Here is a 17462-nt window from a genome sequence, read left to right as displayed (position 1 = left end):
TCTACTCTTCGAAAAAAGCCACTAAGTACAAAGGGCCAAGGGGAGCCGGGCTCCACCTCCTGGAGAGGACAGTATATAAATATATAATTTAGAATTCATCTGTGGGAGATTTGTCTCTTTTCCTCCATTTGCTTATTCATGCAGTCATTTATTTATAATAAATGCATACATGGAAGTTCATATTACAGTTTACACTATAATCCAATACTACATTATTTACTTTATTGCTCAAATTGTTCCAAATTTAGCCACTGGGGTTGGCTCTTCCAGGTTGGCTCTTGTGTCCTTTTGCTGAGTCCCATCATTGTGTTTTTTTGAGCATTTTCTTCTCTGGAACAACATATTCCAGCCTCATAGAATAACATCTTGTATAAGACTGGTTCCTTTTATTGGAGGATGATATTGGACACCAAGATCTGGTGCTAGATAAACTGTAACCGGGGTTTTACTATTAGGCCTTCTCAGGAGACAGAGAGAAGAAATGGGTTTGTGTATACTAACCCATGCACAAGCACATATCTATAAATATTTCCATATGTAACCATTTGTACCTATATTAAGCAAAACATGAGTTTACACTGTTTCCAACTCTAACCCAGTATCACATGGTTCACTGCATTTTTTAAATCATTTTTTAATCATTTTTTTAATCATCCAGATTTTTCCTACTGAAATTATTAACTTAATCTAAAATTACCTAGTTTGCTTACTTATTGTTTATTGTTTGTCCTTCATCATCAAGAATTTAAATTTAGAAGCAGAGGCCTGTTTCAACAAATTCCATAGCTCTAGAACCAAGAACAGTGCCTGCAACGTGGGAGTGGTTAATATACTAATGAGTGAAAAAATAGTCAATAAAAATCATCAATTAATTCATAGTAGAAAAAAAGATGAAATATTTTGAGGCTAACCCTAGACATGAGTAAGATCATCTTCTAAATGAAAAATAAACAGATATTTATCCAACTCTATGCCCTGTTATATCAATAATCACTGTGCATTCACCATCACTAGGAGTTGAAAGTTTCCCCAAAAGCATTTCAAGGAATGCTTGAGAATTTCCCCCTAAAGTCTACTATAGTGGAGCTTAATTATGCCCAAAATGAAAGTAACACATTTCTATCTCAGATTTCCTTCTATGCAACGTATACTACTTCAGTCTTAGTAAGGTGTAGGTCAGACAGAAGAGGCAGACAGGAGGTAAGGACATTCCTCACCCATCCTTATGCTTCACCAAACTGCTCAAGGAGGTCTTTTCCCCCAAATCTAGGGACCACGTGTCACTCAAAGCTACCTGACAAATTTTGGTACAATTAGTTCTAATTTTGTTGACTTAGCATTTTTCTTCTTTCTACTATTTCTCAAACTATTGAAAAGCCTTGTCTAGCTCTGAAAATGTCTTTCATAGAAGCTTTTGTAGTATGAAAGGTAAAAGGAAGACAGTTTGAGAGGGGACTGAAAGGGATTCTACATTCAAGATTTTCTTTCCACTTCCAGGTTTGCCCTAAGGCATGCCTGTTGACTCTAGAGAACACATCGTGGACAAGGGCTGTCACCCTGTTCACTGGGTCTTTTCTCTCTGAAGAACTGGAGGCTGCCCTGGAAACCTCCCATCTAGTTATCTTCAGTACAAAGAGAAGGATAAGATGTTGTCATGAAAAGGAAGAAAAAGATGGAAGGAGGATAAGAGAAATATTTACAGAATGCTCAGTATATGCCTGGACAATCCTGTGCTCTTTATTATTACTCTACTCTTAAGATTACAACTAATTTTACCAAAATTTGGTAAAGTTTTTAATTTCTTTGTGCTCAGTTGCTCAGTCATGTCTGACTCTTTGCAGCCCCATGGACTGTAGCCCTCCAGGCTCCTCTGTTCATGGAATTCTCCAGCAAGAAAACTGGAGTGGGTTGCCACTTCCTACTCCAGGGGATCTTCCCAACCCATGGACTGAACTTGAGTCTCTTGCATCTCTTGCATTGGCAGGTGGATTCTTTACCATTAGTACTGCCTGGGAAGCCCTTGATTTTATTTTCTTTTAAAAACTGATAGTGAGGACACTTACATACATACTTACATTAAAATCTGCAAATGTAACACAGAAAAGAAGTTAACACTGGTGTGGGAAGAAAAGAGAAGTATTTCCTGTGGCTTCTGGAATATTCTGTCACAGGAATATAAATAAAATCCACTAATATTTGTGAGAGATATTACCCTTCTTAAAGACTTTTTTTTAAAACAGGCTGAACAAACCAAGGCAAGCCTGTATACATTTCTTGAAATAGTTCCTTGTTTATCTGAACTATTTTGTACCCTGGAGTTATGACATGTAAGTGTCAGGGCACAACTGCAGGTCCATATATAACAAAGGAGTGCCCAGAGGGTTCCTGAAATAAGAGCTGGATGCTCCATTCATACCAGGAGGGCCCCTGTGCCTAGATTAAGCCTTGGCCACTTGCACATAATTAGCATACCAAAATGAGAAAGAAAGCTGAAAAACGTATCAGGGCAACGGAACCCTGTTACCATGTAAAGGACACATGCATTGCCCAGGTGTCATTATTCAAAATCAACTTTGTTGAAGAGATGAAAACGGGGGGGAAAACAGGGTTTTAGACAGTCGCTTTCAGAGCATAGATACCTAAAAGGAGGGACTGAATAGGAAATATCTCCCCAATAAGTTCTCATTGACTTTACACAGCAACGTTTTTGTCACGTCTTCCCACAGGACTGCTTCCAGACCACCTCTACTTATGTGGGACTTCATTTGGCTAAATCATAAGAACAGTTGTTGAATTATAAGTTATGGGCACAGGGAAGACGCTGTTAAATATCCAAGGATACAGAAAGTACAAGCCAGGGTGCAGTTTTTCCAGGCCGTGTCCTCAGTGTCCGCTATCCATTTACTTGTAATTGTAGGTGATTATCTTGTCCATTCCCCGCTGCTCTGAAGGGTTGGAAGCACTGTAGCTTCACCCTCAGAGTCATCCCATCCTACTCTTAGAATGTCCAAAAATAGAAGGAAGCTGCGTTTCCTTTGTTCCAGTCCCTTCAGCAAACATCATCACATCACGGCAAAGCCACACGCCAAGACAAAGCAGGAAATGAGTAAGGGAGACATGGTCTGTTCCCTTGCCGCATCGCCCTGTGTTGGGGCATTGTACTCAGCAGTGGAAAATCATTTTTGAAGTTATGTTACAACTGTACAACTGCTCATTAAAAAAAAAAAAAAAATCCATCACCTAGTTTTCAGCCAGGTGGCAGATTTCACACCAAGAAAACTACCCAGCAGACATTCTTAGCAGTTCGTTTATACCCGCGATCATACAGTAAAATTTCCAACAAATTATTCAATTTCTCTGAACAAAATGCTAGATGAAATCCTTCAACCAGTGACAACCTCAAGAAACCAAGTGTGTCACACATGGGTAATTTCACATTCACAGAGTCTTTTTCATGACATTTTAGTTTTTGAAAAGAGCAGATCTGTCTCACTGGAAACCTTTTTTTTTTTTATTCTAGGTTTTTAAAAATAGACCCTACTTTTAAGATTTTTTATTTCCTGTGGTCTGAAGAACCAAACATATTTTCCCACACAGATTCAGAATAGGAGTATGAGGTCAATTTAAGAAGGAGTTGAAAATTGACTGTAGGTGGCTAATGGGTAAGCAGTAAATGCAACTTAATTTCCTTAAATCACATTCTCACCACAGAAATATGAACATGACCCCCATGATCTTCTCTATTTTTCTAAAACACTTGCTCAAGTGTTCATTCACTCATGCCTACTACAAATATTCACCGAATGCCCACAAAGTGACCAAGAAAGTGACTGCCAAGCTACACTCATCTGTGTTACCTCATTTTTTTTTATAAAATCTGTCCCACAGATTTTTAGGGACAGATTCTTCTTCTACAAGCAGCTGAGTGGAGAGGCCAAGAGACCAAAGAAGAGAAAGGTGTCAAAAGGAAGATATACTTGAAAAAAGCTAGAATGAATGTAGAAAAGCAGACACATGTGGGAAAGAAAGTTCTGGAGAGTGTCATCCATCAGGACCACATCATCCCTGGTCCTCTCTCCATAAAGGATAAAAGCAAGCACCAGTCCACGATACCCTGAAGGGTCTCCATCTTTTTTTTACTACCGTCTTGGAACCATCTGGCTTTGAAACAGATTGTAAAATTATTGTACACACAGCCCATACAGTAACTAAGATGGCTATAGTAGTAGATGCAGTATAATTTACATGTTTTATTCACTAGAGGATTATTAATCTGTTCTAGTGCAGATATAACTGTTCAGTGTTTAACTGCAGTAAAATGCAGATCTAAGTGCTTTGAGAATTAGTAAGCAAATGAAACAAAAATCACTTCAAAGGCCAGGGAGATGCCTCATGATGTGTTCTTTGTGTATTTTGATATTTTTAATTACCTATTACATACATCAGTACATGTATTTAAATTTTAACATTTCAGCACTGTTTCTCAGATATTCAGGCATGGTAATGAAAAGCTTCCCCTCGACGTGTCATTTGCTGTGAAACCTACAGAGATGCTAACAAGAGCAACAGAGAAACAGTAAAAGTGGTGTCTTCACGACTTCAGCCATGTTGAATGTATGCAGACATTCTTCATCCATTAAATGCAAATGCCTTGAGTATTTCAACAGACAGCAACGCCGAAGTTCATGCTCCGATGTTTTCCTAATACATTTCCAAAATCACAGTCAATTTTCAATGATAGTTTGTCAGCTTCTCCTACTGCATCAGCTACACCATGAGAACAACTTAAATCACCTCTGAAGGAGGAAATACCCCTTTCACGACAGAGCCCTATTTAGCAAAATAATGATCACGGGGCCCTCAAGAAGTTCATGAAAGGTCTATAAACGCTTTGCACGTAGTCCAGAAGCTGTACCTTAGAACAGTAGCCAACGTGAAGCTGCCTCGTGTCAACTTCATCTCTAATTCAAAACTATCACAATGAATCCCATCAGGAAAAGAACATAGATAAAAATGAAAAATACTCTCAGTCCAAGGAGTCGCTCCAATCAGTCTCACTGCTGGAAGAAGACTTGTCGCTGACAGCCCATTATAAGAGCTTCAGGGAGAAGCAGCAGGGGCAGAATAACAAAAATGTTATTGGCTGGTAAAGATGGCTGGGGCCCTGTTATCTGTAAAGGCAGGCGGCCCACATGGCAGTCTCCGACCTACCGCGCAAGCCCTCTGCCAGACGTTGGTGCCCCGAGTAACAGAGGAGGAAGGAAAGCTGATGGATACCAGATTCATGGTGACTGATGCCGGACCACCTGCCTGTGCCCTCTGTGACTGCCCCCACCCCAGGATCTCTGGAGCTTCTTCGACCTCCTGCTTATCACACACACCCCAAACTCAAGGCCCTTTCCAGAGCATAAACACGCAATGCCACTCAGTGACACTGGAGGGTACTGCCCTGTGCTTGACCACGAAAAGCATCTCTCCAATTACAAGCAGACTCCAATAAAGACTCATGGGGAGGGACAGCTGGAGAGTAAATATGCACCCACGGGCTGAGATCATTTTATATCTCACTACATCTGATTTTTTTTATTTATGATTCCTTCTTTATTTATAATAACCAATCTGGTCAGAAACCTAGGTGGGCTCTGCTAGAAAAAGCAGAGAGTAAACATGCAGGCATAAAGAATGATATGGAAAGAAGAGTCAATAACTTTATTTTGGTGACAAGAGACTGAAGGAAACAACAGGAACTGTTGGTGGGAGCAAGCGAAGGTCCCCATCTCTTAGCCGACTGAACAAGTAAATGTCATCAGAGTCGACATTAAAATGGCACCTATTACTTGCTGGCACTATTCTAAGCATTTTACAGGCATATACATATTTAATCCTCAAAAAATGTATAAAATAGGTGCCATTATTATCTTTTAAAGATGAGTTAACTGAGGCACAAATAGTTAACCAACTCAGCCAAGGTAACATAGCTACTGCCTTCCATTAACATTTTATTTTTCTATCTTTAGGCATTATAGTCCATGTTTTATAGCATGTCTCAAGTTTGCCATACAACTCTGCATCTAGTAAATGTTCTCTCTTCAAACATCTCTAGTTCTTGAAAAAGTACTGAAAGCATTCATAAAGCTAAATATACTTGCTTAATTAATTTAAAATATCACCAACATCTCAAAATAAATTTGATCTTATATGTTCTTAGATTGCACTAATTTTATACCACAGTACGAGATTCAAAACAGAATTAGCTTTTACTCTTAAAATTATCATTAATGCATCATCTTGAATATGGTAATCAATAAAAGAGATTCTGCAAGGAGGTAGTAGGAACGTAAATGCATGTTAATTACTTCTAATGTCTTAATTAGCTCCTACTGCTAATGATACAGTAATTAAGATTTAAATATATTCTACAGGCTACATCAGATTTCTGTTGGGTCATGTTGATGAGCATCACTAAAAGCTCACAAAATGGGGAGGTTTACACCCAAATTCTCAAAGAATTCTAATCTCAATGAGAAAAACAAGTAGAACTAAGGTTTTAGACTCACTGCAACATGTTTCCTGCATACACATGTGCTTCCTGGTTAGCTGCTCCTTTCCTTCTCTGTCCCCACATCTCTCTGGGCACCAAGAGGAGCATCATGGCAACAGTCACTTCTGAAAGTGCTTTAGTGGATACATCGAGCACTGCCGATAGAATCCAACTCCCATCCATTTTTAAACTTTCTTTATTTCTCATCCCTGAAAGGGGAGTTATGGTGGTACACGTTGACCGATCTGGACCTGATGAGGACCAAATGCAAACACCAGTGTAGGTAGATGGCACCATTTTAGAAGCTATCTCACACAGGGAATTAAAGATGTCCACTCTTTTTAAAGAAGGGCAGGCTCCAGAGATGAAGTCTATTTTTCCTTCTCTTGAATCTGGTTGGTCCTCTGATTTGCTTCAATCAAGGGAATGCAGCAGACATAAAACGATGTCACTTCCAAAGCTGGGTCATAACAGACCTGTAACTTTTATGCTCCTGGAATCCAATCATCACACCCAAATGACACACAGAAAGGAGTGAAGCACCAGCTGACACCCCCAACTGAGCTTCCAACCAACAACCAGCACAAGTCAATTCAGTTCGGTTCAGTCACGCAGTCCTGTCCGACTCTTTGTGACCCCACGGACTGCAGCATGCCAGGCCTCCTTGTCCATCACCAACTCCCGGAGTTTACTCAAACTCATGTCCATTGAGTCAATCAAGTCAAATAAAGATACCCCTCTTGGATGTTCCCATCCAGTCAAACCTCACGGCTCCAGAATGATGCCATATATCAAGAGGAACCTCCCAACTGATCTCAGTCAACCCACAGACTCTTAAGAGATAATAAATGATGGATGTTGTTTAAACCACTAAGTGTGTGAGGTAGTTTGTTAAACAGCAATAGATGAAGCCTTTCTAGACCATCATCAAGACTCAGGCTGAAACCAGTGCCTGCTTGACTGAGCATAACACAGGATAAGTCGTGATGAACCCAGAAACATCAGGATGGCTATGATGAAGTTGAGAACACTTTCCAACCAGGGCACAGTGGCTAAGGCCATGGACCTCAGAGCCTCAGACTGTTTGAATCTTGGCTTTGTCTTTTACTATATATGAGTGTAGTAAAAGGTACTCAACTATGCTGTACCTCAGTTTCCTTTTATATAAAATAGAGATAATATTATCTAACTCATAAGTTTATTTTGAAGATTAAACATCAGTAATAGTATATGTAAAGCACTTAGAACAGTGCCTGACACAAAGTAAGTGTTCAGTAAATGCTTTCTCTTACTAGTACTACTTAATGTTTTTCCCTTCTACATCCAAGTAACTACGCACTCACAGCTATGGGAGGGCTTACTATTTAAAATGAAGGGGTTCAGAAAGTGCAAGGGAAGGACATGATATGGTTCCTGTTTGATCCTATACCATGAGGAGATGGATCTCTGCCATGTCATAAAAATATGAGTGCGACAAATGCTAAATTTGATTAGCTTCACACCAGAGGAAACCAAAACTCAGAGTAAATTCTCAGTGTGTGGGTCATCAATAACAGATATGTCAGTCAATCATTCAAATTTTATCTGAGGATAATCTGCTCCTAAGTATGGCAATCTATGCTATGGGAACCTTATAACTGAGTTCTGTTCATCAAGAGTACTGAGCTTTATAAGCATATACTCCAGTCCTGGAAAGTTGTGTTTTCAGGCATGATCTGAACTATCATCATCATACTCGTACCAATTTTGTTTCTAAATATTATTTTGTAGTTCACTGGAACAAACAGGTCAGGCCACCAGATCAGTTCAGATCAGATCAGTCGCTCAGCCATGTCTGACTCTTTGCGACCCCATGAATCGCAGCACGCCAGGCCTCCCTGTCCAGCACCAACTCCCAGAGGTCACTCAGACTCACATCCATCAAGTCAGTGATGCCATCCAGCCATCTCATCCTCTGTCATCCCCTTCTCCTCCTGCCCCCAATCCCTCCCAGCATCAGAGTCTTTTCCAATGAGTCAACTCTTCACATGAGGTGGCCAAAGTATTGGAGTTTCAGCTTTAGCATCATTCCTTCCAAAGAAATCCCAGGGCTGATCTCCTTCAGAATGGACTGGTTGGATCTCCTTGCAGTCCAAGGGACTCTCAAGAGTCTTCTCCAACACCACACTTCAGAAGCATCAATTCTTCAGTGCTCAGCCTTCTTCACAGTCCAACTCTCACATCCATACATGACCACAGGAAAAACCATAGCCTTGACTAGCCAGACCTTTGTTGGCAAAGTAATGTCTCTGCTTCTGAATATGCTATCTAGGTTGGTCATAACTTTCCTTCCAAGGAGTAAGCGTCTTTTAATTTCATGGCTGCAGTCACCATCTGTAGTGATTTTGGAACCCAGAAAAATAAAGTCTGACACTGTTTCCACTGTTTCCCCATCTATTTCCCATGAAGTGGTGGGACCGGATGCCATGATCTTCGTTTTCTGAATGTTGAGCTTTAAGCCAACTTTTTCCTCTCCACTTTCACTTTCATCAGATTATGACAATATTTGCACATATAATAAAATTAATCCTAAATGTATTAATTAGTAATACCAGGTTAGCTTTTGGTTTTTGGTTGTTTTTTGTTCCCCTTGATTTTTCAGTCATATTACATACACACTTTGGGGACTTGTTTTTGTTAAAATAACCATCGATTTTTAAAATGAAGCAAAACTACTGATTTTTTAAATGAAGCAAAACACAGTAATAATCTATACTGCTATAGGTTTAGAATTAGTAAATATCATTTTGCCCCAACTTTCTGTCTCTTCTCTATTTTAAAATTACATCAAGTACCTATTTATATTTACTTTAGAATTAACCACACCAAGCGAATTAATATATAGTGGCATAAGTTGAAGTTTTTTAAATACTTAGCAATCTATATCAGCTCTGGAACATCTGACCATTGCACTTCTCATGGGACTTTTCACTGGAGCCTCAAAGCTCTCCATTCCTCATCTCCACACATTCTATTCATAAAATTATTATAGATTCAATTATACTACTCATATCCTGTTATTTGGGCATGGTTCCCTCTGCTTTTCAAGACAATTATGACAGATCTATAAATTGATACCCAAGTAGGTCAATCAGTTAGTGGTTCTGAGAAAATATGTCAGGTTTGTGCCTATCTTTACCATCGTCGTCATTCATTCACATTAGTTATTCATCTTCTTTCCAAATTATTTACCAGCCTTAGGTCAGCTTGAGAAAATTCATAGTTTTATTTCATGCCAGCTAATCATGCCTTAAATGGTGAGTAACAGAAATGCAAATTAAAAGACACTTACTCCTTGGAAGGAAAGTTATGACCAACCTAGATAGCATATTCATAAGCAGAGACATTACTTTGCCAAGAAAGGTCCATCTAGTCAAGGCTATGGTTTTTCCAGTGGTCATGTATGGATGTGAGAGTTGGACTGTGAAGAAAGCTGAGTGCCAAAGAATTGATGCTTCTGAAGTGTGGTGTTGGAGAAGACACTTGAGAGTCCCTTGGACTGCAAGGAGATCCAACCAGTCCATTCTAAAGGAGATCAGTCCTGGGTGTTCATTGGAAGGACTGATGCTGAAGCTGAAACTCCAATACTTTGGCCACCTCATGTGAAGAGTTGACTCATTGGAAAAGACCCTGATGCTGGGAGGGATTGGGGGCAGGAGGGGAAGGGGATGACAGAGGATGAGATGGCTGGATGGCATCACCGACTCGATGCACGTGAGTTTGGGTAAACTCTGGGAGTTGGTGCTGGACAGGGAGGCCTGGCATGCTGCAATTCATGGGGATGCAAAGAGTCAGACACGACTGAGCAACTGAACTGAACTGAATTCAGCTTCCATATTCCTACTGCCATCACTAACAATTCCATCTATTTTATATTGCTCAATGCAAACTAAATTTGGTAATTTAAAGTGAAACAGGGAACATGGGACTTTATTACTTTCTCACCCTCTTAACTTTCAGTTCCTCTTCCTTTTCCTTCCATTATGTCCTTCATTTTTATGTTTTGAACCTACTCTTTTATATCGGCTAAACTTCAATCCCATGTCACTATAAGATCTTATCAATTACACACTATTCTGCTTTAGTCTAAGATGTCTTTCTTAGTATTATTTTACATCTCACAAGTCTATTCCAAGAACCTGAATCTGTTCTACCATAAAAAAAAAAAAAAAAGCTTATCTCTCCAGGAATTTTTGTCTGGTTATGAGCATTATGTGATCATGTGATTATACACTAAAAGTTCTAAGAATATCTAAAATTTCAGTAATATTATTGAGAGCAAATATTGGGAATACTTCTGCATCCACTGTGTAGTTGAACAGAGCAATGAATGAAAGTAGCCAAAATAAAACTGTGGAAAAATACTCATGAAAAAACAAGGCTGGTTAAGTGAAAAAATGGCTCAGATTAGAAATAATGGGTTCCACCAAAGTTTCCAGATTAGTAAAGTTTTGCTTTACTTGCATCTATCTCCTGTAAATGGAGCCCATTTAGAGTTTCAATGCTTAAATTTACAAAATACTACTAAAATAATTTGTGTAACATTTCTAATTAATAAAATTGAATTAACTGGAGTATTTTTTTACCAACTTGCCCATTTATAAACTAGGATGAGTATAATTTCATCCATAAACAACCAATTAATAAAGTAAGCCATTTGAATAAAAATGGCTTTGGAGTTTCTCAGATAAAAATGTCACAGACTTCTCAAAGAACATCTCTACAAATTCTAAATCTTGGTTTTAGTGTGATTTGCATAGAATATGTTAAGTAGCATATGCAGATATCCTCATGCTTAGTAGCAAAATGACTTCGAGGGAAGGAAATGTCACAACAGTTTACCTGGCAGGGTTGCTTCATTTTAATGGCTGTGACATGGTATCTGTAACAGCAGAGTTCGCAGGTCCAGGAACCCCTCTCACTGATCCATTTTAGCAAGCACAGCTGATGTGTATACCGAACGGACCCATCACATCGGCAGGGGTTCAACAGCTCCCCCTGAAAAGAAAACAACTCAGCATGAATCTTTATGTTTGTGTTTCTGTTTTAAAAACCCAACACTTGCTTTCTTTTCTTGCAAAGCCATTTACTCAGAAGGATACAAGCATCAAACACTATCTTAGAAAATGAAATTAAATTTTTATATCTCTGGTGGGAATGAAACTAAAGTCTTAAAACTATTTCAAAGATATTACTTAGAGTCATGACATAAATGTTCTACCAACATACAAAATGTCTGCAAGATATAGCTCTCAATACCCTTGGGGGAAAGCTGTACTATTAAATCTCTTTAATAACTTTTAAGTGGATGGTCAGATGCATTTCCTCTGCAGTTATTCTTAATCATTGCTAAAGAAGAAATGCATGCCATCCCAGAAAGCAGCTTGCAATAGCATTATGCTTTTTTTTTTCTAAATGTAGCATCATAAATATTGACTTAGGGCACTATATTCCTGAAAGCCTACATGTTCTTATGCAATTTCCTTACTTATAAAAATACTAAACCTAATGTTTTCTGAGACCACACATTTCATAAGAGAGACGTATATCCTGTTTCCCCAGCGATTACTTGCTTATAAGTTTGCATGCACTTCTAACGGAGTTAATAATTTTAGAATTGTGTTTCTAATCAAGTACATTGTTAGCTAAATAGGCTTTCTTTCAGAAGATCAAAGTCCATTTTTATTTGTCCTATTAAAAACTCTAACATGCCTTTCACATCAGTGAGACTGAGTCACCAAAATTTGCAATAAGGAAAGACTCTGCCCTTTTTGGTTTTGAAATGACTCACTCCCTGTTTGTGCTCTAAGGCTATCTGCCTCACGACACACTTGTAGATAAAGGAATATAGGTTGGTTTCTATGTATAAACCAAATCCATTTAGTAATTCACAAAAGAGATACTTATAGCATTACCACTAAAACACCTGAGGAGTGTGTAACTGCAAAACCAAGTAGAAAAAAAAAAAAAAAAGTGTAGACCAAATCAAGCACTATTCGCCAGCGGGACAAGGTTATTTGCCTTTGCAGGAAAGGGACATTAGGTAGCCGCCACGCAACCGCTCAGCCCCGGAATCCAGAAGCGGACGCTGTCCGTGGTGCTGAAAGCCGGCCATCCGGACCGGGAGCCAGCCCAGCCCTTCCCGAGCCCACCTCCCTCTGCCCCAGCGTCCCCCCGGGCCTCACCTGCTCGGCGCCCTGGAAGCAGATCTTGCAGATGGGCTGGTGGTGCTGATGCTGGTGCCCGGCGCGATGGTCGCCGCCGCCGCCGCTGCTGCTGCTGCGGCTGCTACACACCGAGCGCGTCTCGGGCTGGTCGCCTGCGCCCCGCCGCTCGCCCTCCCCACCCGCGCCGGCCTCGGGCTCCCCGGGGCCGCCCTTCCCTGCCGCCGCCTCGGGGACCGTTGCCTCCGGAAGGTGCCTCGGACCTTCGCCAGAGTCGCCGGCCGCCGCCACCTCCTGCCCTGCCGGCGGCGGCGGCAGCTCCTCGGCGCCCCGGTGCCGCGGAACCACCTCCGCGGGCGGCTCGTCGGGCCCCGCGCGGCGCTCAGGGGACGCGGGCGGCGCTGGCAGGTAGCGAGGGGGCGCGGGGCCCGAAGCCGGCTCTCCTGGCGGCGGCGGCGGGGGAGGCGGCGGGGGAGGCGACGGGGGTGGCTCGGAGTCCCCGCTCTCCGCCTCACGGCGCCGGCCGCCGCTGTGGCCGCCCTCAAAGCTCATGGTGGTGCCGCCGCCGCCCTCCTGCCAGCCCGGCGAGCGGGCCCGGCTCGGGCTGCGGGCTAAGGGAGAACGGAGCAGGAAGGGAAGGAAGAGGGGGCGGGCGGAGGGTGGTGACGGGGGCCCGGGCGCCTGGGACTGAGGGGCGGGACGGGGAGGGGACGCGGAGGGTCCGGCGGCGGCGGAGGCTGCTGCTCCGCGGAGCCGCGGGCTCGGCTCTGATGGAGGCGGTGCCCGATTCGGCAGCGCGAGAGAGCGGCGCGGCCCGGGGGGGTGTCGGGGGGGATCGAGGGCGGGGGACCCGGGAACCAGGGGAGGGGGAGGAGCCGCGCCGCGGAGGGGATGGGCCCAGGAGGAGGTATTCGGCGGGAGCCGGCGCCGGGCGGTATGTGGGGAGGAGCCGGGGGTCGTTCCGGGGGATGGGGAAGGGGCCGGGGTGGGGGGCGAGCGCAAACCCCCGGTGAGGTGCGGAGACGGCGGGCCGGCTGGAATTGGGGGGAGGCGGGTGGGGGAATCCCTGGGCCGCCTCCCGCGACCCCGCCCCGGGGCCGCTCACGTCTGTTCCGGGGCGGATTACCCCTCTCGGAACCGCGCAGCACTGCGGCTCCGGTGGGTGGCGGGAGGCGGGGTTGGGGGGGAGGGTCGGGGGCCACCAGGTCCAGAAACCGTTACCGGACGGCCAGGGGGATGCCCGCGGGACGGGGCAGGGGCGATCGAACCCAAGACCGGCGTGGGAATGGAGGGGGGGCGGGGGGCTCGCGACACTGCTGCCCTTAGCGCGCCCCAGCTGCCCCCTAAGCAGGGGACGAAGAAAGGGCGCGCGGGGCCCTGGGGACTAACGGATGCTCCCCCTAGATCGCTTCCAGCCCCCTGAGCCCTCTCCCTCAAGGGAAGGGCACACTCACTGACCCTCCGGAGCCTCCAAAACAGAAGTCACTGAAACCTGCATCTTCCTTCTCTGCCCCCCTCGCCCTCTCCCTCCTGCAGTGAGTATCCTGGTTTATTTGAAAATATTCTGGTGACATTGTAAATATCATGTCCTACAGTGGTTCCTCCTAGTGAACCCTGATACCACGTTTCTGTGGCGGGTGGTCTCTTTCACCCTTGCCACAGAAAGGACTCAAATGACACCTCTCTTGCAGAAGTTGCTGCAGCAGTGGATTTCGATTTTATGCACCCCGAAGCCAGCCAGTTTCTGTGGAACTCCCCTCCGAAAAACCTCCTCTTCCTGCAGGGCAACAAACTCAGTTCTTTTCTGAAAATAAACTACCTCACCTGCAGGGAACTAGACTGGGGGTGGGGGGGGGGTGGGGGGGGGGAACCGGTGCACATGCCGAAGCTTCCAAATTTGTACAGTGTAAAATCACAAAGCCATAGATTTATATACTGCAATGTGTCTATTCAGAGCATCGGTTCTTTTCACTAGTGTAACACTTTGATGTCTTTGACACAACTGACTTGCTCTCCAGTCGGTCGTTTTTGGCTGCATTTCATAGCTGTAGAGCCAGGATCAGACAGGCAAAGTTACTTGTTCAAGGTCACAGAACTATTAACAAAGAACTTTTGAGCTCCCTGACTCCACAGATTTTCTGACTCAAACACTGAATGATTTTTCCCCCAATTCTGTTTCCTGCCTCCTAAAACAATATTGTATTAATAATACATGGCATGTTTGGTGGCACTGACTTCCATTAATAGCTAGATGTTCTTGAATGATTAAGATAAATTACCAGCCTAATTTAATTTTTCCACTATACATTTGGCAGTAAGAAGTATATCTGGTTTGAAAAAAATAGTCCAGCTCTTTCAACAGAAATTGGTTTGGTTGGAAAGCAGAGAAGGAAGTAGTAAAAAAGAAGTCAAGAATGCTTTGTCACAAGTGATTCCAAATGAGAGTTCCCAGAGATGTCCTCTAACATTTAGCCTCCTCTGACTAGCTTGTTTTCGGTAGCAGAATGGCAAGCGGCAAGCACATTTAAAAAATAGTAATAATCCTTGAATGCCCTAGGAACTTATCACACTGAAGAAATATGGTTGTAGATAATGCTTTCATTTTCTGTCTTCACCTGTCAAAATGACATTGCACAAAACTGTACACTGCCACAAGTCATAATATGATCATAAGCCTTAATCCTAAATTCTTCAATTAAAAGTTGTCTAAATTGTTTTTTAACCCCCTAAATAATTCAGTTTACAACTAATACATTTCTCCCAAATATGACACAGTCCATCATTATTTGCAGAACAGCATATAAAAGCTGTGAGTTCTGGATAAACAATGTGCAATGACTCAGGCAGCAAAGTAACATGGATAAAAGAGTAAACTGGCCACAATGCTAGATGTGTTCTTTCATTTGATTGTTGAAAAATAACTCTGGTAAGAGAAAAATAACTTTCATTATGATGATGAGTAGCTATGCAAAAATATTATTTGCTAGCATCTGCCTGGTGGGCTGCCGTCTATGGGGTCGCACAGAGTCAGACATGACTGAAGTGACTTAGCAGTAGCAGCAGCAGCGACCTCCAAAGCTGACCTGAACAAAGGGAAACTTGTTTGTAATATTCAGTTAACTCGGTGAGTCTTCAATGGATCAAGGAAAAAAATACCTTTGTAAAAAAATACCTTTGTAACCTTGGCTGCATCCTCTGCCATGAATATATAAAAACAATGGAGTGTACTGAAAGGATAAACCACTCTCAGCTGCTGGCACCCAAGTAGGAGAGCTGACGGAGAGACACAGACATCACATAAAGAACCACAGGGCACCCACAGCCACCAACAGCCATCCAATGGCTGATGTGCATCCACCAACTAAGAAATGGATGAAGAGAGAGGCAATTCTACCAATCTGAGCAAACAGAGAAAGGCACATCCAACCTATACAAAGGAAGAGAAAGATCTAAGTAGTACAGGTAATGCTTGAAAAGTCTCCATCCTTATGTTTTTCCCCACCCCACCCACCCATATGTGCAGAGTTACACTTACCTTTACCAAAAGAGGTCTTTCATTATGAACATGCAAACTCTTTAGCCACCAGGAGTCTCTTGAGCTGAATCCAAGGATGGAAGAGAGATGGAAGAGCCCCAAGCAAGTATGTCCCAAAAATTTCTTTGGTGATATTAATGGATATCTGTACGATTTTCTCCTTGAACTTCCCTGTGACCACATCTTGAAGCTGTTCCCCGAAGTCACCTTGGGATATTAGGTAGAAAACAATTCAAGCTACACTAGGTCAGAGTTGTTTTTCAGGAATGACTTTGAAGCTACACTAGATGTGATGACCTTGATCTGTCCTCCAATAGAGTTAGCCTGAAGAGCTCTTTAAAACTGCCTTTCAGATGGACCTAGAGATTATCATGCTAAGTGAAGTCAGACAGAGATAAATACATGACACCACTTACATGTGGAATCTAAAAAAGATACAAATGAACTTATTTACAAAACAGAATATAGGCTCACAGACATAGAAAACAAACTTATGGTTACCACAGGGGAAGTTGATGGGGGGCGGGGAAGGAACAAATTAAGAATCCAGGGTTAACAGATGCAAAGGACTGTATATAAATGCGTAAACAACAAAGACTTACTTTATATCACAGGGAACTATTAATATATTCAGTATCTTGTAATAGTAGAAAAGAATCTGAAAAAGAATATATATGTATGTATATGCATATATACATATAGGAACATGCCTCTATATATGTATATAAATACATAATATATCTGAATCACTTTGCTGTACACCTGAAACATTGTAAATCAAGTATACTGCAATGAAAAATATTTAAAAGTTGCCTTTCAATTAAGTTTAACTTTTAGAGATGTTCCAAAATTGTTGACTTGGCATCTTTGGGGTGTATTTATTAATCTCTGTGGTCATTGAGTACAGTACAGAGAATTCTCAATTGTCTTCAAATATCTGAGAGAAAAGTAGTTAAGAACTCAGTATATTATAGAGCAACGAGGTTATGTTGTGTGAGTGGGAGGGTAATTTTAAAGAGGAGAGTCAAGTGCAATCTGTAGGTTGCAAGTTGGAGAAGGAAATGGCAATCCACTCCTGTGTTCTTGCCTGGAGAACCCCAAGGACAGGGGAGCCTGGTGGGCTGTCGTCCATGGGGTCGCATAGAGTCGGACACGACTGAAGCGACTTAGCAGCAGCAGCAGC

At 42.5% G+C, this 17462-nt stretch overlaps 1 protein-coding gene across 1 annotated transcript in view; it reads right to left on the bottom strand.

Annotated features, from left to right (window-relative positions):
* The window catches only part of MARCH11 (membrane associated ring-CH-type finger 11), a 118188-nt gene extending 104684 nt beyond the window's left edge, over positions 1-13504 (bottom strand). Inside the window, exons 1-2 of the mRNA XM_027520372.1 lie at positions 12766-13504; positions 11423-11578 (exon numbers count right to left, since the gene is read on the bottom strand). Coding sequence (XP_027376173.1) covers positions 11423-11578; positions 12766-13296 — 687 coding nt within the window. The 5' untranslated portion in view covers positions 13297-13504. The remainder of the gene's footprint in view (positions 1-11422; positions 11579-12765) is intronic.
* Between the last annotated feature and the right edge of the window lie 3958 nt (positions 13505-17462).

Source organism: Bos indicus x Bos taurus, chromosome 20 (genome assembly GCF_003369695.1).
Source record: "Bos indicus x Bos taurus breed Angus x Brahman F1 hybrid chromosome 20, Bos_hybrid_MaternalHap_v2.0, whole genome shotgun sequence".
NCBI classification, from domain to species: Eukaryota; Metazoa; Chordata; class Mammalia; order Artiodactyla; family Bovidae; genus Bos; species Bos indicus x Bos taurus.
Note: the sequence above shows the minus strand (reverse complement) of the source record. Positions and strands in the feature narration are given on the sequence as shown.